At 46.5% G+C, this 26495-nt stretch overlaps 2 protein-coding genes across 2 annotated transcripts; one reads left to right on the top strand and one right to left on the bottom strand.

Moving 5' to 3' along the window:
• Nucleotides 1–1733: 1733 nt before the first annotated feature.
• LOC142847038 (cytochrome P450 1A2-like) lies at nt 1734–8904 on the bottom strand. Its single transcript, XM_075967782.1, has 7 exons — nt 8834–8904; nt 6896–7729; nt 6208–6325; nt 5548–5637; nt 5085–5208; nt 3747–3833; nt 1734–2387 (listed from the first exon to the last, which is right to left on the bottom strand). The coding sequence occupies exons 2-7, from the start codon at nt 7718–7720 to the stop codon at nt 2093–2095; spliced, it is 1539 nt and encodes a 512-aa protein (XP_075823897.1). The 5' UTR covers nt 7721–7729; nt 8834–8904; the 3' UTR covers nt 1734–2092.
• Nucleotides 8905–18607: 9703 nt separating this feature from the next.
• Nucleotides 18608–26212, top strand: LOC142847037 (cytochrome P450 1A2-like). Its single transcript, XM_075967781.1, has 7 exons — nt 18608–18650; nt 19729–20565; nt 21133–21250; nt 21825–21914; nt 22253–22376; nt 23543–23629; nt 25198–26212. Exons 2-7 carry the CDS (start codon nt 19738–19740, stop codon nt 25490–25492), a joined length of 1542 nt encoding a protein of 513 aa, XP_075823896.1. The 5' UTR covers nt 18608–18650; nt 19729–19737; the 3' UTR covers nt 25493–26212.
• The last annotated feature ends 283 nt before the right edge of the window (nt 26213–26495 follow it).

The following is a 26495-nucleotide window of genomic DNA, read 5'->3' as shown; positions in this document are numbered from 1 at the left end:
TATTTCCACCAGCAACATATGAAGGTTATACTTTTTCCACATGCTCCCCAATACTTATCATGTTCCATTTAAAAAATTAGTGACATCCTACTTATCAACTTGTCAGAAACTAGGGTCACTTGGAAATAAGGAACCTCAACTGAGAAACTGTCTCCCTTAGACTGATCAGAGGACATGTATATGGACATTTTCTTGGTTAATGATTGGTGTGGGAGGGTCCAGCCCACTGTGGGCAGTGCCACTCCCAGCCAAGTGGTCCTGAGTTGTGTAAGAAAGCACTAAGCCAGGAAGCAGTGTTTCTCTATGGTTTCTGCTTGAATTCCTGCCTCAAGGTTCCTGTACCTTGAGTTCCTGCCTTGACTTCCCTTCATGATGGACTCAATTGTACGTGACAAGTGGTGCCATGGATATCTATTACATTTATTTATTTATTGAGACAAGCTCTCACTAGCTTTGGTTGAGCTTAAATGCATAAAGATCCTCCTGCCTCAGCCTTGTAAGTGCTAAGATTAAAAACATATGTCACTACATCTAGCTAAATTTGATTTTGTGGGAATAGGATTTTGCTATGGTGCCCATACTTATAGTGAACTCCTGGACACAAATGACCCTCCTATCAGTCTCCTGTGTGACTGGGCTCACAGGTGTTTGCTACCCACCTCATCTTATTGTGGTTTTCATTTATGTTTCCCTAGTGACTTATGGTATTGGACATCTTGCCTTACGTTCATTGGTCCATATATTTTTAGAGATTTATTTATTTTTATGTGTATGGATGTTTGGCAGTATGTTATATATTTCTGTTTCATATGCATGCCTGGTACCTGTTGAGGTCATAAGAGGACATCAGATCCCCTAAAAGTACAGCTATAGACAGCTGTGAGTGACCATTTAGTTGCTGGGAATTGAACAAGGAGCCTCTGGAAGAGAAGCCAGGGCTCTTTAATCACTGAGCCATCTCTTTAGCCCGATTGCTTATATTTTTAAGAGAATCGTTGACTCAAGTCCCTTGTAAACTTTTGAACTGGGGTGTTTTTGAATTATAGAAGGTCTTTGCATGTCCCTGACATAATGTACATTTTATAATTATCTTCCGTCCTGTAAGTCCCTTTTCCTCTTTTGTGTTTGTGTGTATGTGCACATGTATGTGGGGTGTGTATGTGCGCATGTATGTGGGGTGTGCACGTCCAACTCCTGCATGTGCATTCAGAGGCCAGAGAAGTGTGGCAGGGATCCTACTCTGTCACTCTAAGCCTTATTCCTCTGAGACAGGATTATGTATTGCACCTGTGAGCTGGCTGCTTGGCTAGGCTGGCCAGTAAGCTCACAGAACCTACCTGTCTCTGCCTCATAGCTTTGGGGTTATAGGCAGGTATGGCCACGTCCCAATGTTAAACATGAGTCCTTGGGGTTCAAACCTAGGTCCTCAGGCTTACACAATGATCACTTTTGGCCACAAAATCATCTGGCCAGGTCCCTGTCTTCACTCTCCAGTCAACCCACATACATCTGGGGTTGTGATTCTCCCCTGACCACGAAGAGTCACAGCTTCTACTTTTTGAGGATAGGATATAGGGACGACATGTCCACCACAGGCTGGTTCCTTCCTCGCTGTCCCTTTTAAGTATTCAAAGACTGAAGTCCTAGAAGAAGAGAGGAAGAGAAAGCAGGAAAGAGGAGCCCACATTAACTATGAGGAAACAGAATGAGGGCTGCTTGGAGTCGCAGGCTCAAAGCAACCGATGTTTATTACCCTACAGACCACATGAATGAACTTTGAAAGAACTGTGTGAAGTGAAAAGAGCCAGTCACAGACCACACATCATGGGGTTTGTGTGAAATGGCGAGAGTAGGCAAATCTACTTGTCAAAAGCTAGATTGGCATCTGGAGGGGCAAGGGAGACGGGTTAGGAGGAATAGTCAAGAATCTTAATGGGTACAGGTATGGGGATTATGACAGACAATATTCTAAAATTGATTGGAAGTGAATTAAATGGTGAAAGATTTGTACTCCAAAAAAGCTGTCATATAGAAAGGAAGGAAAAAACAAAGGTGACAGCCACATGGCTGCCTCTTCCCGTCTCGGCCATCTTCACTTGGAAAAGCGTGGCCATGCCTGAAGGTGTTTGCAGATCGGAGGCTTCATGGTCAGCCCGTAGGTTGGTGTCAGGTCCACCTTGAGGCCTGGTGGCACGCTGAACTCCAGCTGCTGCAGCAGGATGGCTAAGAAGAGGAAGACTTCCCACTTGGCCGGGGTCTCTCCAATGCACCGACGCTTTCCCAGGCCAAAAATCATGACCTTTTCACTCAGAGTCTTGTTGATGGCTGTGCTGTCCTCAGTAAGAAACCGCTCTGGACAGAACTCAAAGGGGTCTTCCCACTGCTTTCTGCAAGAGGAACAGACAGGATCTGAGTGGGTGGGCTCTGGGAGGAAAGGGGAGCTATGTCCTCCCAGCTTCTGTGAGAACGTGGTGTTAGAAAAGACTGAGGGTAACAAGAGCCTGTGGGGAAGGTACCAGACTCGGTGTTTATCTCCTTTGTGATGGTTCTTTTGTGTTTGCTTTCACACTTGTGTTTGTTTGCTTCTGTGGGTTTGAAGTTGGCCTTGAACTCCATAGATGACCCCAGGTCACCTTGTGTGAGATTCTGACCCTTCTGCATCTACCTCCAAGTGCTAGGATGAAGGCCTGGGTTTCCACACCTGGTGCTGGGGATGGACCTGGGCTTTGAGCACAGTAGAGGGCACTCTACCCACAGAGCTGCACCTCCAATCATGATAGTGCTTCTGAAAAAAACATTTTCTCTAAAATGACCCACCGTAAGGAGAATGGATTTTGATTATTTTCAATTTTTAAATTATAATTTATTTATATTTTCGTATGCATGTGAAGGTCAGAGGACAACATGCAGGAGTCAGCTCTCCCCTTCTACCCTGTGAGGTCTTGGGATTGAACTCAGGATGTTAGGTATGGAAGCACATGCCTTTACCTGCTGAACCATTTCCATGATGCAAGATGGTGGTTTGGTTTGTTGTGTTGGTTTTTCAAGACAGGGTCTGTCCTGGAACTCTTTCTATAGACCAGGCTCTCAGAGAATTGAGAGGTCAGCCTGCTTCTGCCTCCCAAGTGATGGGATTAAGGTGTATCGGAACACAACCAAATGACTGATAGTGGTTTTATTAGTTCCTTTTTTTTTGTGTGTGTGTGGTTCTGGGAATTGATCCTAGGACCATCCACATCACATACACTACCAGTGCTCTGATTCATTTCTTGAAGGAAATAATGCTTTATCAAAAGGAAATTGAAAGAAGGAAAATATATTTCTCTCCCTCATATTCTCTGTATGCCTGTAGCAAGAGGGAATCATGGGCTTGCTTGGCTTATGCTTCCTTTATGAACTAAAAACTGACCTCTCTCCTTTCTTCTTTCCTTCCTTTTTTCCTTTCTTGAGAGACACATGCAGTCTAGGCTAGCCTAAAACTCACCAAGAAGTTCAGACTGGCCTTGAGCTCACTCTAATCCTCCTGCCTAGCCTCCCAAGGAGACTGGATTACAGGATTCACCATCCACACCAGATACCTAGTTAAGTTCTTCTGTACCCTGAGTTTGTGGAAGTGGCTCTAAGTTTTGTCACTTGGGACAGGCTAGGTAGCAGTGAGTGTTGGTCCTCATATAAGCAGTTCCCGAAGGGACAGACAACCTTCCTGATACTGAGCATTGACCTTCCCGCCAGGGCTAAGTACTCACTCGTCATGGTTGACCTGCCACTGGTTTATGAAGATACAGCGCTCCTTAGGAATGTGGAAGCCATTCAGTGAGGTGTCCCTCGTTGTGCTGAGGAGAGAAGAGAGCTCTGTCCAGTCAGGGCTTGGAGAGGCTGTGGTGTGGCCTGTTCCTCCCTCCACTGCATCCCAGTGTCTGATTACCACAGTCTCCAAGTTCCATACTGAAAGGTCATGTGAAGGGCGGGGAACATGGGGGGATTATCCTTCCTTTTGCCGGGATCCTGTCCTACAACTTCAACACTTCTTTACTAGACTTTTCTTTCTTTTTTTGGGGGGGTGTTTCGAGACAGGGTTTCTCTGTGCTTTTGGAGCATGTTTACTAGACTTATCTTGTGCCCAGATGTTGGCAGAGGTTTCTGTCCCATTCTGACCCAATGTCATTCAGTCACCATGAAACACAGAGGCCTACATTACTTATAGACTATTAGGCCTATTAGTTCAGGCTTCTTATTAACTAAACCTTACATCTAACATTAACTCATAATTCTTGTCTGTGTTAGTTACATGGCTTGGTACCTTTATCAGTGAGACATTCTCATCTTGTTTCCTCTGTGTCTGGGTGACAACTGCAGATTTAGCATTTTTTTTCCCCCAGAATTCTCCTACTCTACTTGCCCTGCCTATACTTCCTATCTGGTTACTGACTAATCAGCAATTGATTAAATCAATACAAGTGTCAAATCTTTACAGGGTACATGATCATTGATCCACAGTGGTCAGATGTGCACTGGGGCAGTCTCTGAAGCCAAGCAATCAGGGGATGGGCCTTGCCCTGGGGAGTTTGCAGATTTTGTACCAGGAATAACTAGCCTATGGGGTGGGCAGAGGTGAATGTTCACTCTCACAGTCGGGGAACTTGGGCTGTAAATCTTACAAATCCTGGAGGATAAAGCTCTACTTGGCCGATAGCCAAAAGAGGCTTCTAGATGGAAGAAGACTCGTATCTCAGGATTGACCTTTGGTAAGAGTAGAGTTTGGGAGCCAGATAAGTGGTTAGACGCATCTCTGGGCAGAAGGTCTGGTTTAAGCAAAGTTGACAGGTATTTGGATTACCCTTGTGAGGGACGGTGAGGAGGGCCTGGCTGGAGCAGAAGATTCTATAGAGAACATTCACAAGTGGAGGTGAGTGACTGCTGAGGCCATAGCGACTAGACTGGGTAGGGGTAGACCAGAGATTGTGAGGTCAGATGTTGAATTTACCATGTTTAGTAAGGAGATACAGCCTGAGTTGTTCCCAGAAATCACGAACAGGGTAGGTGAACAGTATGACAACTTAGGGGTCACAGAAGAGGGCCCTTACCTGTGGGGGATGGTAAAAGGGACAAAGGATGTGTATCGGAAGGTCTCCAGGATGAAGGCCTCCAGATAGGGCAGCTGAGGTCTGTCAGAAAGCCGTGGTTGCCGATCCCTGCCAATCACTGTGTCTGCAAAGCACAGGCAGAGCTCATGGGGTGTTGTCTGCCTCACACACATGTGTCCTTGTTATACTAGGGTCACTCTATGTTGGCTATGTTTACGCACGTTTCTGAGACCCCATGGTCCATCCATAACTCATGTACACAGGTGGGGGATGCTATGTTCCTAAGACTTACACATAGTAGACACATGAACATGTATGGTCCACCCACGCCTTATGTGCACAAGTGGAGGATGCTATGTCCTAGGACTTACACATAGTAGACACGTGAACACGTATTTGTAGATCTACAAGTGACCTGGAAGCTCACGGCTTCTCTGACTCTAGGGTCGAGAGCAACACATACCCAGCTCCCTGTGGATCTTCCTCTGCACATTGGGCCGTGTCACAAGGAGCAAAAGGCTCCAGGAGATGGCTGTTGTGACTGTGTCAAATCCTGGGCAGCAGGGAGTGGGGAGAAGGAGAAAGGACAACAGGGAGAAGGAAAAGATTTAAATGAGCTTCGCCATAAATGGAACAAGCCCTGTCCTCTCGGGCTCCTATTCCTGTATATCCTGAGGGAAGGGCTGAGTCCTCAACAGAAACTTGAAGCCAAGCATGGTGTCTTATACCTAGAATCCCAACATTATAGAGTCTAAGGCAGGAGAATTTTTCCAAGTTTGAGACCAGCCTGGGTGGGATACAGAGATGAGACCTTGTCTCAGACAAAACAAGTAAGAAGCAACCAAATAAAGCAAAGAAGAACCTATTTAAGACTGGTTTCATAGTCAGCTGCTGGAATTATAAACCTGGACTCCAGGTTGTAGAACCCTTTTACTTTCCAGGTAGGAAAACCAAGGGCCCAAAACAATAAGGACCGGGTGGATTTCTCCCAGGAGTTAATGGCACATCATGACATCACACTTGTCTGTCCTGTGCCACCTGCCATGTGGTTGGTGAGTTAGTAGATAGGGTGGGTATGGGTAAATAGCCACTGATGGAGAAAGGGGCGGGGCATGGCTCCTACCAGCTCCAAAGAGGTCATTGACAATGTTGACAATCTTCTCCTGGGGGATTTGGACACCGTTGTCTTTGGAGTTCTCAGTGTGCATGAATAGGGCACCTGTGATGTCCTGGATATTGTTCTAGGGGAACCAAATTTAGAGGAACTTTAGCATTTCGAGAGCCAAAGGTCACACCATGCCCTATCCCATTTGAGATGTCCTCGGTGCCTAGGTTCTGCCTTGTCTTCTGCGCACTGGTCTGGGAATCAGAGTTTTGAACTGGCATCAGCGCTAAATAGAGCATAGTCAATCATGTGCCACCAACCCTTCTTCCCCTATCCACAGGGGTCAGGTTTCAGAGAAGGAAGAAGTATGTGTGAACCCAGGGAAGAAAAGTGTCCTGAAGCTGGAGTTTAGCCCCTGTTGAGGTTCATGTTCCTACAGAACAATGGCCTTTAGATGAACAACACCCCATATTGCAAAGCTCTGCCAAGGCTCCAGTCACCTGCCCCTGTTTTCTGGAGTTAGGAGTAGCCCTGGGGGCAGGAGAGGTAGGGAACAGGGCATGACTGCAGGTCACAGGTCTCTGAGTGGTCCTGAGCCTTCCTAGCACTTGAGAGCACATGGCAGTAAAAGTACCTTGGAGAAGGATGTGAGGAGATTTCTCTGGGCCTGTGAGTGATGGGTTTACTCTCTGCCTCCTGGTCTCACCTTGTTGAAGTCTTGATAGTGCTCCTGGACGGTCTTCTGTAGGAACAGCACAAATTTATCATTGAAGTTCTTAAACTTCTTGAGGCCTGGGTTGGGCAGGTAGCGCAAGATGGGGAAGAAGTCCACAGCATTCCCTGATGAGACATTCTCTACAAAGTCGTTGCTGTTCTTCACGATGCTCATCATCTCTTCGCTCTTCCGGGGGAAGTTCTTCCCAAAGCACATGGCTCCAATGACATTAACCACTGATTCCACCACTAAGTTGACAGGTTCGAAGTGCCCAACTTCTTCCATCTGCTTCTGGAACTTGCTGACTAGATGGTTAGCCTCCTTGCTCACATGCTCCTCTAAGTAACAAGAGGATGATGAGTTTGGGTCTGAGGCTATGGAGAAACTCTTCAGAGCATCCATGGCTAGGCGGCGGCGGGCAACCCACACAGGTCCAGTGTCTTGGTTAAAGGTCAAGCTCTGGCCATCAGTGATAAATGTGAAACTGTAGAGGTCTGGTCGGCCCTTGAAGTCATCTCCCTTCTTCACCAGGGCCTGCCGGATGGTGTCCAGGCCACTCAGCACCACCACAGGGGTGGAGCCAATGCGGATCTGCAGCACGTCCCCATACTGCTTGCTCAGCTTGGTCAGAGACAGGTGTGGGTTCTTCCCCAGGGTCAGCATATGCCCAATGATGGGCCATCCCCAGGGACCAGGTGGACTCTTCAGACCTTTGGGGACCCGGGTTCTTAAAGCTTTGACCACATAAAATACTATACAGAAGATGGCAGTGGCCAGTAGCTCTGGGGTCAAGGAGATGTTCTGGAACAATGCCATCTGTACCAGCTGCAGGGGAAATGGAAGGGTGGGGTTGTTTAGCACGGATTCTGAGCCTCCCTTTATTCCTTCACTCTCCCACTCAGTCGGGATACTTTCTGTTTGACTTTCAGCCACACATCAGGACACTGAAGATTTATCTGTCATGTGTCCTGTTCCCTCAGGAATTTGCCCTCACCCCATCGCAGAATTCAAGGGCTGCAAAAGAGTCTTACAAACCTTATGTTTCCCAACTTTAGTGTCTGAATTTCCACCCCAGGCTCTCCTGTCTATGTCTTCTCCCATTTCCATTTCTTAGACTGGTGTGGATACAAATGACCATTCCAAAACAATGAAGCTAAAGACATCTCTTCACCAGCCCCAATTACAGAGTTTTTGCTGGGCTTTCTACCAAAGAGTCTAACACAGTGTGGGCTCCCTGTTGGAGCCCTCTACACACCCATGGAGCAGAAGATGTCCCCTTGCCCAAGCAACAGAAGGTCAGTGTCCCTGGAATCATAGCAATTACCTGTGGTATTCCCCTTCCTCGATGACTCTCTATCAATACCACAGGGTTATCTCCCCCTAAAATGAGTCTTCATTGACCTTCATGATTGGAGGTTGCAGTAGGCTACAACCAGGTCTAAGGCTCCTCAATGCCAGGAAGGTGTTCTGTTCTTTTCACTCACTCCAAACAACAGTTCTTAGAGACAGCCTATTTGAAACTGCCTAATTAAAGAGAGGAAGCCAGTGAGTTGGCTCAGTTCAAAGCCCTTCCTGCCAATCATGACAACCTGAGTTTAATCCCTGGAATTCACATGGTGGACAGAGAGAACTGACACCTGAGAGTTGTCCTCTGAGCTCTAGCATTCACACACAAACAAACTGACAGATACACATACACACAGAGACAGACAGACAGACAGACACACACACATACACACACTGAGAGAGAGACACACACAGAGAGACAGACAGAGAGGTTTAGAAAGAGATGTCAACATCCAGGGCTGAGAAGCAAGAAGCAAAGCCTCAGATCTCCTTTTGTCCCTACAGGGTCCTCATTTCTCTATCTCTAATAGCATTTAGGATATAGAAACTGATCTCATGATCAGAAAAGACATGCAGACATACCTAAATGGTAGGAGCTGGAGATCGCAGAGTTATAGGAGTAAGTCCAGGACTTCTTGGTTCAGATGATTGGGCCATTTATCACACCACCCTCTCCAGACTGGCCCAACTGTCCAGGTCACTTGATATCAAAGCTGGATACTGTGCAAAGTTGGAAGGATCAATTCTTGGCTTTGGGTCAAGATCCCTTGTCTCCTCACTCTAGCCAAGTCACAGGAAGAGTTCTTTGGGTCAGAATCTGTTCTGATTTGGTGGCGATAAGTATCCATGGCAGTTTAGGGTTCAGGGTGTAAGAATTAAGTCTGTGTACAGTATATACTCTTTTGCACTGTACCATAAGTAAAGGGACAATCTAGACCCCAGGCCAGGCCAACCAGGCGCAGCTCATGCTCCCTGTGAAGGCAGAGAGGGAGTTGCATTATTCTACTGACTTTTCTCCATTTGACAAACTAAGTGAGGAAAGTACATTAAGGAAGGGAAGGTTGCTTTGACTCACCAGTTTGAGAGTCACAGCAGCAGGAACACAAGTCAGTGGGTCACATGGCATCTGCAGCAAGGAGCAGAGAGAGATGAATGCTGCTGCTAGCTAGTCTCTCTCTCTCTCTCTCTCTCTCTCTCTCTCTCTCTCTCTCTCTCTCCAATCAGGGACTAAAGTCTAGAAATGATATAGTCCATGGTGTGGTACAAGTCAGAATGTGTCTCTGTGTACAGTTGAACTTTCTGGAAAGGTATGCCCTTGGGGCATCTTCTGGGTGACTCTAAATCCCTTCAGGATGACACTGGAGATTAGCCATCACCGGTATGTTCTAGTTACCTCAACATGCCCACCAATGTGGTGTGTGTGTGTGTGTGTGTAATTGAATCTACATCCACAAACATATTTGATGAGGACTCCAGCACTTAAATATGTTTTGACTCCTCCCCCATCTTTTATTTTCTTTAGAAATTTGTATTTCTAAAGAGAGACTCTCTCTACACCCTCCTTCCAGTTTGTGGTGGTAAGGAATTAAAAGTCAATGAAGAAAATTCATGGCATGAATTGCTGCTAATAGCAACCGGATTGGACTCATAGTCAACATCATCAGATAGGGAGGCAGGGGAAACAACAACAAACCAGACAAGTTCCAGGACCAAGAGACAAAAGAAAAAACAAATAAATGCAATGTATCAACTGGATTAGAGTCTATATTTAACAAAGAGCAATTTTTAAAGTCACAGAAGACATTTTTGGAAAGATAATTCAGGATTAATGGATATAGCCTGGAGAATAAGCTACATTCGTGAATGAATACTAATTTTCTCAGTGGGTTAAAGTGCTTGCATCTAATTCCAAAGACTTGGTTCCCTAGCACTCATACAGTGCAAGGAGAGGAAGAGTTTCTGCAAGATGTCCTCTGACTTCCATGTGAGCACCAAGGCACAGAGACAGACAGACAGACACATGTGCACACACACAGACACATTCTGAGCTGTCAAGATGGCTCAGTGGGTTTAAGTGCTTGCTGCCAAGTACAAAGACTTGGTTCCCTAAAACTCATGGTGGAAGAAGAGACGAAGATATCCTGCAAGATGTCCTTTGACATCCATGAGAGCACCAAGGCATACATACATACAGACAGAGAGACAGACAGACAGACACACACACACTAAGCTTCAGGATCAACTTGTTCAAGTGTCAAGGATGTGTTGTGGGATGTTTGTAAAGTGTGTGGTTTGCTGTGATTTGTGGAATAAAAGGTCGAACCACCAGTAGCTAGATAGAGGAGTACAGGTGACCTATAGAAGACTTCTCGGCAGAGAGAGAACTCTGGGGAGAAGAAAGGCTGAGTCACACACCAGACAAGGAGGAAGCAGGATGGCCAGCATGGAGATGAGGGAACAAGTCATATGGAAGAATGTACATCCCAAAAATACGGGTTAATTCAAGTTGTAAGAACTAGTTAGGTCAGACAGGCTCCAAAGCCACAAAGAAACCCTGTCTCGAAAAACCAACCAATCAACCAAACAAACAAACAACCCCCCCCCAAACAAGCTAGGAACAAGCTTTCATAATTAATATTAAATCCCCGTGCCTGCCGGGCGGTGGTGGGGCACGCCTTTAATCCCAGCACTTGGGAGGCAGAGGCAGGCGGATCTCTGTGAGTTCGAGACCAGCCTGGTCTACAAGAGCTAGTTCCAGGACAGGCTCCAAAACCACAGAGAAACCCTGTCTTGAAAAACAAAAAAAAAAACAAAAAAAAAAAAAAATCCCCGTGCCGTTATCAGTGGGCTGGCAGTCCTGAAGAGAAAGCACTGCGATAGGATGGGGACTCTGACAGTCACAGAGCCAGTGTGAAGACAGCTGGGAAGGAGGGAACACGGTTTCCTGTCTGAATCTTCACTGCGTTCAGCTCACTCAATGGAACAGGTTAGAAAATGAGGCTAAGTTTCATACAGATTTCTTTTCTTCTTTCTCATTAAGTGAATTCCATGGCTTATTTTATCTAGATGCCTTCCCACCCTTTATTATGAGACAGCAGCTGTCTATTGTAGCCTTGGCTGTCCAGGAACTTACGATGTTACTAGGCTCACATTTTTGGGCCTCCACAGACTTAACAAAAGGTAAGAGGACACTTTCTCTTTAGCCTTGTTCTAGGAAAGATAAGCAAATCAACAGACTGCCCTAAGGCTGTGCCCAGCAGGGAGAGTGGCTCTGCAGTGAAGTCCAGTCTGGTAGTTTGGAGCAGTCACTTTACCTTTCAGGCTTCAGTGATGTAACCCAGAGAGGTAAGACAAGATTGCCCAAGTCAGCCGGGAGCTGGTGGTGCAGGCTTTTTATTCCCAGCACTCAGGAGGCAGAGGCAGGTGGATCTGTGAGATCAGGGCCAGTCTGGTCGACATAGTGAGGTCTACACAGAGAAACCTTGATTCAAAAAACCAACCAAGGGGGCTGGAGAGATGGCTCAGTGGTTAAGAGCACTGTCTGCTCTTCCAGAGGTCCTGAGTTCAATTCCCAGCAACTACATGGTGGCTCCAAACCATCTGTAAAGAGATCTGGTGCCCTCCTCTGGTGTGTGGGTATAAATGGAGGCAGAAAGTTGTATACATAATAAATAAATCTTTAAAAACAACAACAACAACAACAACAAAAAACCCAAACAAACAAAAGTTCGCTCAATTCAGAAGGTAATGATCTAGGAAAAGATCTGAACTACATAAGACAAGAAGATGTACAATTCCTACCCCAAATACTACAGCCACCGTGAAAAGAGAGGAGCTTCCCAGAGGAGTTGAATCTGCAGTAGGGTCAGGACTTACAATGGGTGGAGATGCCTGGCACTAGGCTTTAAGGACGTGTGTGTGTGTGTGTGTGTGTGTGTGTGTGTGTGTGTGTGCGCGCGCGTGTGAGCTCGCTCCATCCTCTGGGGGGCAGAATCCCCCTGGCTGTCCCTGCCTCACCTGGATGAGAACAAGGTGCCCATGTCAAAGTCAGCTTGTGTGAAAAGGACCATCCAGCTACCCAGCTCACAACAGGGTAGGGTGCCAGTGCTGTCAAGCTAGCAGTGGGAGGGGAACCAGGGTAAGGCTCTTTAAGTGCCAGTTTCTCTTGGGGCATTGGGATGGGTCGTTAGAGATAAAAATGGTCTAGGTTTTGCAAGAGCGCTAGTAGACAAAGTCAGGCAGTGCAAAGGGCCAGGCTCGCGTGCGAAGCTCAGCATCTGCCTGAGAGCAAAGGTCTGACAGCCTGTGTCCACACTTTTAGTAGCAGGACACCCAGCAGCACCACCCAGCACACCTAGCTGTCTGCTTGGAGTCACTCTTTGGCCCTGAAGGGTGCTCCCTCAGTAAGAGTCTAAGGAAAAAAGCTAAACTTGTTAACTCAGCTCCACCTGTTCCTAACTAACATCTTCACCTGCCCTCCCTGTGAGCTCCCGAGCCCAGAAATAACATTGACCTCTCCTCTGTGACCAAGGTAAGAAAAACAAAACAAAAAACAAACAAACAAAAAAACCCACTCACTTCCCACTCCACTCACAAACCACCCTCATGCATGGCCTAAATATTCACAAGTGCCTGCTGTGTGCAGAGTGCTAATTAATGCTCTTTTGTGGAGTTTATCACCTGCTGGGGGAGACAGTTGATAAGAACACAACACAGAGACTGACAGTGAGAAAATAAAGAGGGGTCAATAAAAACAAAAATGATAAACAGAGGTCAGTTTGCAACTGCATTGGGGTTGCCAGGGGTGTGAAGCTGTCTGAGATGACACTGGGCAGGGGTAAAAGTGTGGAATGAAGAATGAAGCCTCCAGATACCTACCTGGGGATGCACCTGAGGCAGGTACGCCTCCTAGGCACAGTGGCTCCACAGGACTAGTTATGGGTAGAGCTGTGGGAATGGGGGATGTTCTCCTGACATTGGTTTCACTGAAAGAAGCAACCCCACACCGTGGAAGAAGAGAATCTGTAGTCTGATTCCTGAGCAAGATTACTCAGGCTTCTGTGCTAAAAATAGACTGAAGGACCAAGAACACCTCTGTTCATTTTGACATCTGTCTAGCCCCGTGGTTACAGTCTCATCAAGGTCCCTATCACTGCTCCCTAGAGAATGGAGTCCCCTTTGCTTTTGGACTCTGTCAACTCCTTCCCCACTGTGCCTTCCAGAGTGTGAAAAGCTTTCTGTTACAACTTTTGCTCAGATCCTTTGGTATCTGAAGATAGAAACCAGAACCTCTTGCAGATTCCACCAGGTCTGCCCATCTAGGCTTCTAGTGGTCCCCATGTTGAGTCTTCAATAACCCATGTACCCCCCATATCCTTTCCACAGCAAGTTAGAGTTCACCTGATATCAGTTCCAGCACTTCTTCATGGCCAGTCTCAGGACATCTGACCCCATAGCTATGATCCTTATCCAATCTTCTTCTTCTTCTTCCTCTATTCCCCTAATGCAGGAAATCTGCATGTTGAAATTTAATGAAGTATACAAGTCTTTGTGAGGAAGAAATGATTGCCAAAACTGCATTATGGATGTGTACATGGCAACAGTATTATTGAGCTCTCAGTATGTAATGATGATGATTAGGTAACAAGTACCTATAACCTTAATCCTGGAAAAGGTGAAGCAAGAGGATTTCCATGAGTTCCAGGTCAGTCTGGGCTACATAGTAACAGTAGCCCAGCCAGGAGTACTGAGAAGACATAGGAAGACTGGCAAAAATAAAAACAAGGAGGAGGACAATGAGGAATAGGAGAAAAGGAAGGGGAGGGGATAAGCTGGGCAACAGAACAAGCAGGAGACATAGGAGGTGGAGTGGCCTTCTCAGCATCTTCACAGCCGGTCCACTCCCTGCATCTCTACTCAGACTAAGAAATTTCCTGATACCCACTTTGGAGCCAGAACCAGAGAACTGCAAGAGCTAGTGCAGACATAAATCCTGACCAGGAAGTGGGAGGCAGACCCTTCTAGATCCCTCAGCCTGCTCTATAGTCACTGTCTTCCTCCTGTTTCTGTTGTCTCTAGCAACGCCTTAGCTCCAGGGAGTCGTGAAAACCTGCTCATCATGGCTGGAAGACCTAGTTCTCAGACTTGCCACCCTGAACACAGGAAGCCTCACTGCTTGGCTCCTGTCCTCAACCAGGCATTTGACTCCAAAACCTTCATTAGCTAATAAAGGCAGTCTCTCTTTCCTTCTCAGCTGGAGAAACTGAGGCCAGAAGGAACAGGCACAGTGACCTGGGGCAGATGAAATCAGAGCCTAAATCTCCGGCATCCTGCTTCTAGGCAATGGCTCTTTTGCTCAGGGAAGCTGCAGGGCTACAAGCTCAGACTCTAAGCCAAAACCTTTTACCTCCCCAGACAGTGAGGACTGGGGTAACAGATACCTACATCCACTGTCACCAAGAATTGTCTGGGCTAACAGCCACAGTGGAAGGAATGGGCCCTCACTATTCCCTGTCTAATTGGCAGGCAGAAGGTTTGGAGACCTTGGCACAGAGTTTAACACCCAATCCGAGGTCAAAGTTTATATCTTTGCGTGAGAAACTCATTGACTTTCTGAGTGATTGATACCAGGAACACATTGGGAGGGTGAGGGCTCTTGGCTACAGGGAGGCAAACAGCTTGGGAGTCATCCTGACAGTCAACAGCTGGGGCATTTGGGGCAGTACTGCTGAGGGCTAGGGAGCAGAAGCCAGGAAAGAAACAAGACTCTACAAAAATCTCCCTCCCTTGAGGAGGGCTGCCTCAGGACTGACCAGCTTAGCCACCACCCAGCCTATGTGCAGGGTCTTGGTTTGGCCCAGCCTAACATCCATCCTATCTATGACCTACTGGAACTTGTGAAGGGACTGGACTCGGGGCTGCTGCAGGGTATCAAAGTGAAGTTTTGGGGAGGGTTCACTGATGATGGTATACCAGAAAACAGAGGTCTTGAATTAGACTAATGATTAATAGCAATGAACATTTGTCAGGAAAACTGAGAGGACGAAAGGTCAGCTGTGTGGCACACCGAGGTCCCCAGTGACACCGAGACAAATAGAGAGGTGTTGGAGACGTGGGAACGATGGAGCAGTGAGGCTTTTTAGTTTGTTTGGTTTGATTTGATTTTAGATTTTTAATAAATTTTCTTTGCTGGAGATGTTGCAAGGACGACAGGCATATGTGGGGGACTAAGTCATGAGCCAGATATAATAAAGATGCCAAAGAATCAAAAGAGAAATTACGTTAAAATATATATATTTAAAAATGGATAAAATCACTTCTTAGCCTAACATCAAGTATACTTTGGAGAAACTTGACAGTCACTATTCAGTCAACTTATGAAAATCTGAAAGACAATGGCTGATCGTGTTAATGTTGTTTTACCTTGGAGACCCTTCTACCAACAACCCACAGCCTCAGGCTTGCCAGAAAAAAACGGAAGACCAATTCTAACACAGAGATGTACAGCAAAACACTTGACCCAGGCTCATCAGAACCAAGGGCAGCCTGAGAACCTTGTCACAGCCGAGTTTTCATGTCTAAATATCACCTAGTATCCCAAAGAGGGACCCCGAAAAGAATAAATAACAGTAAATGAAAATTGATGACATCTAGGAGCTGTAGAGGTGGCTCAGTGCTCTTCTAAAGGACCCTGGTCCCCCACCCATTTGGTGACTCATTACCATCTATAACTCTAGTCCCAAGGGTATTTGATGCCCTCTCCTGGCCACCATGGGCACTGCACCCATGTGATTCACAAACACACATGGGGGCAAACACTCACATATGTCTAAAATAAAATAAAAACAGTTTCTGTCTGTTTGTTATTTTAAAGTACATCTATAGTCAGACATCATGACACAGACCTTTAATCCTAGCACTCAGAAATGCAGAGGCCACAGATCTTTGAGATGGAGGCCAGCCTGGTCTACATAGTGTGTTCCAGGACAGCCAAGGCTACAATAGACAGCTGCTGTCTCATAACAAAGGGTGGGGAGGCATCTAGATAAAATAAGCCACGGGGTTCAGTTAATGAGAAAGAATAAAAGAAATTTGTGTGAAACTTAGCTGATTTCCAGATTGACCTGTTCCATTGAGTGAGCTTAATGCACTGAAGACTCAGACGGGAAACCGTGTTCCCTCCCTCCCAGCTGTCTTCACACTGGCTCTGTGACTGTCAGAGTCCCAATCCTATTAATCTGTGTATCACCACAAGGCTGTGGCCTACTGGTAAAATTCCAGAGCGTTTGTCTCCTTTGGCAGCTTCATGGTGTCTCCTTGATTTCGCCTACTTTCTCTCTTATCTCTGTATGGATTTCTCACCAGGCTTTACTCTGCTAAGCCACTGGCCAAAACAGCTTTATTCATTAGTTAATAAAAGCAACACATATACAGAAAGACATCCCACATCAAAAAGGACAATTCCTCATCCCGTGTGACTCCTGGGGATCCAACTCAGGTCATCAGGCTTGGTGACAAACACCTTTACCCACTGAGCCATCTCAACAGTCTTAACATGTAGTTTTTTCTAGGCTTTTCTAACAGAATCACTTGAAAGGTTACAGGCAACATGAAACTTCACCTCTAAAGCAGACAGCATTAACCTCAAATTGTTCCACAAATGTCAGGGTGAATGAGAATGACCCCCATAGGCTCACACATGTGATTGCTTGATTCCCTGGAACTGCTTGGGAAGAATTAGGATGTATAGCATTGTTGGAGGAGTTGTGTCACTGGGGGTGGGCTTTGAGATTTCAAAACTCCACAACAAGCCCAATCTTGATCACTCTCTTCCTTCTGCCTATGGATAAGGACGTAAAGCTCCCCTCAGCTACTGCTCCAGCACCTTGCCTGTCTGCTTCCTGCCATGATGATAATGGACTGATCCTATAAAATTGCAATCAAGCCCTCAATTAAAGGCTTTATATTCTAAGGGTTGCCTTGATCATGGTGTCTCTTCATAGAACTAGAGCAGTAACTAAGATATGATGTAAGCATGATTGTATGTCCCATCTGAGAAATCTGGTATTCATTAAAGAATGTAGCTTATTCTCCAGGCCATATCCATTAATCCTGAATTATCTTTCCAAAAATGTCTTCTGTGACTTTAAAAATTGTTTTTTGTTAAATATAGACTCCAATCCAGTTGACACATTGCATTTATTTGTTTTTTCTTTTGTCTCTTGGTCCTGGAACTTGTCTGGTTTGTTGTTGTTTCCCCTGCCTCCCTATCTGATGATGTTGACTATGAGTCCAATCCGGTTGCTATTAGCAGCAATTCATGCCATGAATTTTCTTCATTGACTTTTAATTCCTTACCACCATAAACTGGAAGGAGGGTGTAGAGAGAGTCTCTCTTTAGAAATACAAATTTCTAAAGAAAATAAAAGATGGGCAAGGAGTCAAGACACATTTCAGTGCCTGAGTCCTCATCAAGAATGTTTTTGGATGTAGGTTCAATTACACACACACACACACACACACACACACACACACACACACACACACACACACGCCACACCACACAGGGGTGGGGCACGTTGAGGTAGATAGAACATACCAGTGATGGCTAATCTCCAGTGTTATCCTGAAGGGATTTAGAGTCACCTAGAAGATACCTCAAGGGCATACCTTTCCAGAAAGTTCAACTGCACACAGAAGACCCATTCTTACTTGGACCACACAATGGACGACATTTCTAGGCTTCAGACCCTGGTTGAAGAGAAAGAGAGAGAGGGGAGAGAAAAAGGAGAGAGAGAGAGAGAGAGAGAGAGAGAGAGAGAGAGAGAGAGAGAGAGACTTGACCTGCTGACTCATGTTCCTGCTGCTGTGACTCACCTGCCACCAAGGACTACACTCTAAACTTGTGAGTCAAAGCAACCTTGCTTCCTTAACTTACTTTCGTCAGGTAGTTTGTCAATGGAGAAAAGTCAGTAGAATAATGCAACTCCCTCTTTGCCTTCACAGGGAACATGATGAGCTGCCCCTGGTTAGCCTGGCCCTGGGGTCTAGATTGTCCCTTTCTTTTGGGTACAGTGCAAAAGAGTATATACTGTACACCATCTTAATTTTTAGATCCTGGAACCTTAAATGCCATGGATGTATATCTCCACCAGATCCGAACATCTTCTGACCCAAAGGGCTATTACTCAGACCCAAACAGAATGTGGAGACAAGGGTTCTTGACCCAAAGCCAAGAATTGATTCTTCAACCTTTGCACGGTATCAAGCCTTGATATCAAGTGACCTGGAGAGTTGGGCCAGTCTGGAGAGGGTGGTGTTATAAAAGGCCCAGTCATCGGAACCCAGAAGTCCTGGACAGACTCCTACTACTCTGCAATCTCCAGCATCTACCATTTAGGTATGTCTGAGTGCCTTTTTTGATCATGGCATCAACTTCTATATTCTAAAGCTATTAGAAATGAAGAAATGAGGACCCTGTAGGGACTAAAGGAGATCTGAGGCTTTGCTCCTTGCTTCTCAGCCCTGGATCTTGGCTTCTCTTTCTAAGCCCCACCCTCTATGTGTGTGTGTGTGTGTGTGTGTGTGTGTGTGAGTGTGTGTGTCTGTTTGTCTGTCTGTGTGTGTATCTGTCAGTTTGTTTGTGTGTCTGAATGCTAGAGCTCAGAGGACACCTCTCAGTTGTCAGTGCTCTCTTTCCACCATGTGAATTCCAGGGATCAAACTCAGGTTGTCATGCTTGGCAGCTAGTTTCTTTTGAACCACTGAGCCATCTTACTGGCTTCCTTCCTTTAATTAGGCAGTTTCAAATAGGCTGTCTCTAAGAACTGTTGTTTGGAGTGAGTGAAAAGACCAGAACACCTTCCTGGCATTGGAGAGCCTTAGACCTGGTTGTAACCTACTTCAACCTCCACTCATGGAGTTCAATGAAGACTCATTTTGGGGGGAGATAACCCTGTGGTATTGATAGAGTATCATCAAGGAAGGGGAATGCCACAGGTAATTGCTATGATTCCAGGGACACTGACCTTCTGTTGCTTGGGCAAGGGGACATCTTCTGCTCCATGGGTGTGTAGAAGGTTCCAACAGGGAGCCCACACTGTGTTAGACCCTTTGGTAGAAAGCCCAGCAAACACTCTGTAATTAGAGCTAGTGAGATGTCTTTAGCTTCATTTGCATCCACACCAGTCTCAGAAATGGAAATGGGAGAAGACATAGACAGGAGAGCCTGGGGTGGAAATTCAGACACTAAATTTGGGAAACGTAAGGCTTGTGAGACTCTTTTGCAGCCCTTGAATTCTGTGATGGGGTGAGGGCAAATTCCTGAGGGAGCAGGACACATGACAGGTATATCTTCAGTGTCCTGGTGTGTGGCTGAAAGTCAAACAGAAAGTATCCCGACTGAGTAGGAGAGTGAAGGAATAAAGAGAGGCTCAGAATCCATGCTAAACCACCCCACCCTTCCATTTCCCCTGCAGCTGGTACAGATGGCATTGTTCCAGAACATCTCCTTGACCCCAGAGCTACTACTGGCCACTGCCATCTTCTGTATAGTATTTTATGTGGTCAAGGCTTTAAGAACCCGGGTCCCCAAAGGTCTGAAGAGTCCACCTGGACCCTGGGGATGGCCCATCATTGGGCATATGCTGACCCTGGGAAAGAACCCACACCTGTCTCTGACCAAGCTGAGCAAGCAGTATGGGGACGTGCTTCAGATCCACATTGGCTCCACCCCTGTGGTGGTGCTGAGTGGCCTGGACACCATCCGGCAGGCCCTGGTGAAGAAAGGAGATGACTTCAAGGGCCGACCAGACCTCTACAGTTTCACATTTATCACTGATGGCCAGAGCTTGATCTTCAACCCAGACACTGGACCTGTGTGGGTTGCCCGCCGCCGCCTAGCCATGGATGCTCTGAAGAGTTTCTCCATAGCTTCAGACCCAAACTCATCGTCCTCTTGTTACTTAGAGGAGCATGTGAGCAAGGAGGCTAACCATCTAGTCAGCAAGTTCCAGAAGCAGATGGAAGAAGTTGGGCACTTCGAACCTGTCAACTTAGTGGTGGAATCAGTGGCTAATGTCATTGGAGCCATGTGCTTTGGGAAGAACTTCCCCCGGAAGAGCGAAGAGATGCTGAGCATCGTGAAGAGCAGTGAAGACTTTGTGGAGAATGTCTCTTCAGGGAATGCTGTGGACTTCTTCCCCATCTTGCGCTACCTGCCCAACCCAGGCCTCAAGAAGTTTAAGAACTTCAATGATAAATTTGTGCTGTTCCTACAGAAGACCGTCCAGGAGCACTACCAAGACTACAGCAAGGTGAGACCGGGAGGCAGAGAGTAAACCCATCACTCACAGGCCCAGAGAAATCCCTCTCATCCTACTCCACAGTACTCAAATTGCCATTTGCTGCCAAGACCTAATAAGGCTCAGGACCACGCGGAGCACCTGTATCCTGCAGTCATGCCTTGTACAATACTGCTCCCCCCGCGGGCTTCTTCCTACCCCAGAAAACAGGGGCAGGTGAATGGAGCGTTGGCAGAGCTTTGCAATATGGGGTGTTGTTCATCTAAAGGCCATTGTTCTGTAGGAACATGAACCTCAACAGGGGCTAAGTTACAGTTTCAGGTCACATTTCTTCCCTGTGTTCCCACATACTTCTTCCTTCTCTGAAACCCAACTCCTGGGTTATGGGAAGAAGGGTCAGTTGCACAGGAAATGACTATGCTCTATTTAGGGCTGATGTGAGTTCAAAACTCTGAGCCCAAGTCCAGCACCTGGAGGACAAGGCAGTTTCCAGACACTGGGGACATCTCAAATGGGATGGGGCGTGGTCGGCCTTTGTCTCTCAAAATGTTAAAGTTCCCTTAAACTTGTGTCCTCTAGAACAGTATCCAGGACATCACAGGTGCCCTGTTCATGCACACTGAGAACTCCAAAGACAGTGGTGTCCAAATCCCTTATGAGAAGATTGTCAACATTGTCAATGACCTCTTTGGAGCTGGTAGGAGCCATGCCCCCGCCCTTTCCCCATCAGTGGCTATTTACCCATACCCACCCTATCTACTAACTCACCAACCACATGGCAGGTGGCACAGGACAGACAAGTGTGACGTCATGATGTGCCATTAACTCCTGGGAAAAACTCGACCCAAGTCCCCATTTGTTTTGGGTCCTGGGTTTTCCTACCTGGAAAGTAAAAGGGTTCTACAACCTGGAGTCTGGCTTACAATTTCAGTAGCTGACTATGAAACCATGTTTGCTTGATTTGTTTGGCTTTTTGATGTGGTTGGTTCTGACTTGTTAAGTCTGAGACAAGGTGTCATCCCTGTATCCTACCTAGGCTGGTCTCAAACTTGGAAAAATTCTCCTGCCTTAGACTCTATAATGTTGGGATTCTAGGTATAAGACACCATGCTTGGCTTCAAGTTTCTGTTGAGGACTCAGCCCTTCCCTCAGGATACACAGGGGTGGGAGCCCGAGAGGATAGGGCTTGCTCTGTTTATGGAGAAGCGTGTCTAAATTCTTTTTCTTCTCCCTGTTGTTCTTTCTCCTTCTCCCCACTCCCTGCTGCCCAGGATTTGACACAGTCACAACAGCCATCTCCTGGAGCCTTTTGCTCCTTGTGACACGGCCCAATGTGCAGAGGAAGATCCACAGGGAGCTGGGTATGTGTTGCTCTCGACCCTAGAGTCAGAGAAGCCGTGAGCCTCCAGGTCACTTGTTGATCTACAAATAGGTGTTCATGTGTCTACTATGTTTAAGTCCTAAGACATAGCATCCCCCACTTGTGCACATAGGTGTGGGTGGACCATACATGTTCATGTGTCTACTATGTGTAAGTCTTAGGAACATAGCATCCCAAACCTGTGTACATGAGTTGTGGGTGGACCGTGGGGTCTCAGAAATGTGCGTAAACATAGCCAACATAGAGTGACCCTAGTATAACAAGGACACATGTGTGTGAGGCAGACAACACCCCATGAGCTCTGCCTGTGCTTTGCAGACACAGTGATTGGCAGGGATCGGCAACCACGGCTTTCTGACAGACCTCAGCTGCCCTATCTGGAGGCCTTCATCCTGGAGACCTTCCGATACACATCCTTTCTCCCCTTCACTGTTCCCCACAGGTAAGGGCCCTATTCTGTGACCCCTAAGTTTTCATACTGCTTACCTACCCTGTTCCTGATTTCTGGGAACAACTCAGGCTGTATCTCATTCCTGAACATGGTAACTTCAACATCTGAGCCCATCAATCTCTGGTCTAGCCCACCCAGTCCAGTTGCTTATGGCCTCAGCAGTCACTCACCTCCACTTGTGTTTGCTCCCTATGGAATCTTCTGCTCCAGCCAGGCCCTCCTCACCGTCCTTCACAAGGGTAATCCAGACTACTATCAATCAGACCTTCTGCCTGGAAATGTGTCTATCCATTTATCTGGTTCCCAAACTCTACCTTTGCCTAAGGTCAATCCTGAGACATGAGTCTTCCATCTAGAAGCCTCTTTTGGCTATCGGCCAAGTAGAGCTTCATCCTCTGAGGATTTGTAAGATTTAGAGCCCAAGTTCCCTGACTGTGGGAGTTGAACATTCACCTCTGCCCACCCCATAGGCTAGTTATTCCTGGTACAAAATCTGTAGACTCCCCAGGGCAAGGCCCAACCACTGATTGCTTGGCTTCAGAGACTGCCCCAACGCCCATCTGAGTGCTGTGGGACAATAGTCTTTTACTCTGCAAAGATTTGTCACTTGTATTGGTTTAATTAAATGCTGTTTGGCCAGTAGCCAGGCAGTAAGTATAGGTAGGGCAACCAGAATAGGATAATCCAGGGAAGAGGAGAAGTTCAGTCTGCAGTTGTCATCCAGACACAGAGGAAGCAAGATGAGAATGCCCCACTTATAAAGGAACCAAGCTATGTGGTGAACACAGACAAGTATTATGGGTTAATATAAAATATAAGTTAGTTAAAAGAAGCCTGAGCTAATAGGACAACAGTTTATAATTAATGTAGGCCTTTTTGTGTTTCTTGGGGACTGGACAACATTGGAACTGGGAGGGACAGAAACCTCTGTCAACATCTGAGCACAAGAAAAGTCTAGTAAAGAAGTGTTGAAGTTGTAGGACAGGATCCTAGCAAAAGGAAGGATAATCCCCCCATGTTCCCCGCCCTTCACATGACCTTCCAGTATGGAACTTGGAGACTGTGGTAATCAGACACTGGGATGCAGTGGAGGGAGGAACACGCCACACCACAGCCTCTCCAAGCCCTGACTGGACAGAGCTCTCTTCTCTCCTCAGCACAACGAGGGACACCTCACTGAATGGCTTCCACATTCCTAAGGAGCGCTGTATCTTCATAAACCAGTGGCAGGTCAACCATGACGAGTGAGTACTTAGCCCTGGCGGGAAGGTCAATGCTCAGTATCAGGAAGGTTGTCTGTCCCTTCGGGAACTGCTTATATAAGGACCAACACTCACTGCTACCTAGCCTGTCCCAAGTGACAAAACTTAGAGCCACTTCCTCAAACTCAGGGTACAGAAGAACTTAACTAGGTGTCTGGTGTGGATGGTAAATGCCTGTAATCCAGCCTCCTCGGGAGGCTGAGGCAGGAGGATTAGAGTGAGCTCAAGGCCAGTCTGAACTTCTTTGTGAGTTTTAGGCTAACTTAGGCTTCTCACCCCTCTCAAGAAAGGAAGGAAAGAAGGAAAGAAGGAAGGAAGGAAGGAAGGTAGGAAGGAGAGATTGACTAGGAAGTCTCTTTGTTCCAAGGTCCCAGTTGGATGGAGAATGAGGATACATTATATGACTTATGGGAATGATATAATGATCTCCTTGAAAATTTTCTCTCTTATTCCATCCAAATCAGGACATATTGACATGAGAACCCAACATATTTTTATTGTCAATTTTTAGTTCAGAAAGGAAGTATAAGCCAAGCAAGCCAGTGATTCCCCTTGCTAAAGGCATACAGGGAATAGGAGGGAAAGAAACATGTTTTCCTTCTTTCAATTTCCTTTTGATAAAGCGTTATATCCATCAAGTAACAAATCAGAAAGGATCTATAGCTCACTGATAGTGTATGTGATGTGGACGGTCCTAGGATCAAATCTCAGACCACATTAAAAAAAAAGGAACTAAGAAAACCACGATCAGCCATTGGGTAGTGTTCCCACAAACCTTTAATCCCATCACTTGGGAGGCAGAGGCAGGCTGATCTCTGAATTCTCTGCCAGCCTGGTCTATAGAGAGAGTTCCAGGACAATCAGGCTACACAGAGAGACCCTATCTTGAAAACCAACACAACAAAACAAATCACTATCTTGTATCATGGGAATCATGCAGCAGGTAAAGGCATGTGCTTCCACACCTAACATCCTGAGTTCAATCCCCAGGCCCCACATGGTAGAAGGGGAGAGTTGACTCCTGCATGTTGTCCTCTGACCTCCATATGCATACAGAAAATAAAAATAAAATTATAATTTAAAAATTAAGAATAGTCAAAATCCACTCTCCTTAGGATGGGTCGTTTTAGAGGGAATGTTATTTTCAGAAGCACTACCATGACTGGAGGTGCAGCTCTGTGGGTAGAGTGCCCTCTACTGTGCCCAAGGTCTGGGTCCGTCCTCAGCACCAGGTGTGGAAGCCCAGGCCTTCATCCTAGCACTTGGAGGTAGATGCAGAAGGGTCAGAATCTCACACAAGGTGACCTGGGGTCATCTATGGAGTTCAAGGCCAACTTCAAAGGCACAGAAGCAAACAAACACAAGTGTGAAAGCAAACAAACGCAAAAGAACCATCACAAAGGAGATAAACACCGAGTCTGGTACCTTCCCCACAGGCTCTTGTTACCCTCAGTCTTTTCTAACACCGTGTTCTCACAGAAGCTGGGAGGACATAGCTCCCCTTTCCTCCCAGAGCCCACCCACTCAGATCCTGTCTGTTCCTCTTGCAGAAAGCAGTGGGAAGACCCCTTTGAGTTCCGTCCAGAGCGGTTTCTTACTGAGGACAGCACAGCCATCAACAAGACTCTGAGTGAAAAGGTCATGATTTTTGGCCTGGGAAAGCGTCGGTGCATTGGAGAGACCCCAGCCAAGTGGGAAGTCTTCCTCTTCTTAGCCATCCTGCTGCAGCAGCTGGAGTTCAGCGTGCCACCAGGCCTCAAGGTGGACCTGACACCAACCTACGGGCTGATCATGAAGCCTCCGATCTGCAAACACCTTCAGGCGTGGCCACGCTTTTCCAAGTGAAGATGGCCGAGACGGGAAGAGGCATCCACAGACTACCAACTTTGTTTCTTTTCCTTCTTTTAAAATCACAGCTTTTTTGGAGTACAAATCTTTCACCATTTAATTCACTTCCAATCAATTTTAGAATATTGTCTGTCATAATCCCCATACCTGTACCCATTAAGATTCATGGCTATTCCTCCTAACCTGTCTCCCTTGCCCCTCCACATGCCAATCTAGCTTTTGACAAGTAGATTTGCCTACTGTCAATCATTTCACACAATGTCACCTGTTGTTTGGAGCAGCAGGCCGCTTCCCACCACTCTTTACCCGAAATAATTACACCGAAACTGTATTCTTTTAAACAGTGCTTGGCCCATTAGTTTTAACCTTTTAGTGGCTAGCTTTTACATATGGATCTAACCCATTTCTAATATTCTATGTAGCACCACAAACTGGCTTACCAGGAAACATCTTAACCTGCGTCTGTCTGGAGTGGGAGAATCATGGCGACTGCCTGACTAGGCTTTTGTCTTCCAGCATTCTGTTCTCTCTACTCCGCCTACCTAATTTTCTGTCCTATTAAAGGCCAAGGCAGTTTCTTTATTAACCAATGAAATCAACACAAAACAGAAGCCTCTCCCCCATCAGTCACCATGATGTGTGGTCTGTGACTGGGTCTTTTCACTTAACACAGTTCTTTCAAAGTTCATTCATGTGGTCTGTAGGGTAATAAACATCGGTTGCTTTGAGCCTGCGACTCCAAGCAGCCCTCATTCTGTTTCCTCATAGTTAATGTGGGCTCCTCTTTCTTGCTTTCTCTTCCTCTCTTCTTCTAGGACTTCAGTCTTTGAATACTTAAAAGGGACAGAGAGGAAGGGACCAGCCTGTAGTGAACATGTCGTCCCTAGGTCCTATCCTCAAAAAGTAGAAACCGTAACTTTTTGTGGTGAGGGGAGAATCACAACCCCAGATGTATGTGGGTTGACTGGAGAGTGAAGACAGGGACCTGGCCAGATGATTC

This window comes from Microtus pennsylvanicus, chromosome 3 (genome assembly GCF_037038515.1).
Source record: "Microtus pennsylvanicus isolate mMicPen1 chromosome 3, mMicPen1.hap1, whole genome shotgun sequence".
NCBI classification, from domain to species: Eukaryota; Metazoa; Chordata; class Mammalia; order Rodentia; family Cricetidae; genus Microtus; species Microtus pennsylvanicus.
This window is presented reverse-complemented; position numbering and strand designations above follow the sequence as displayed.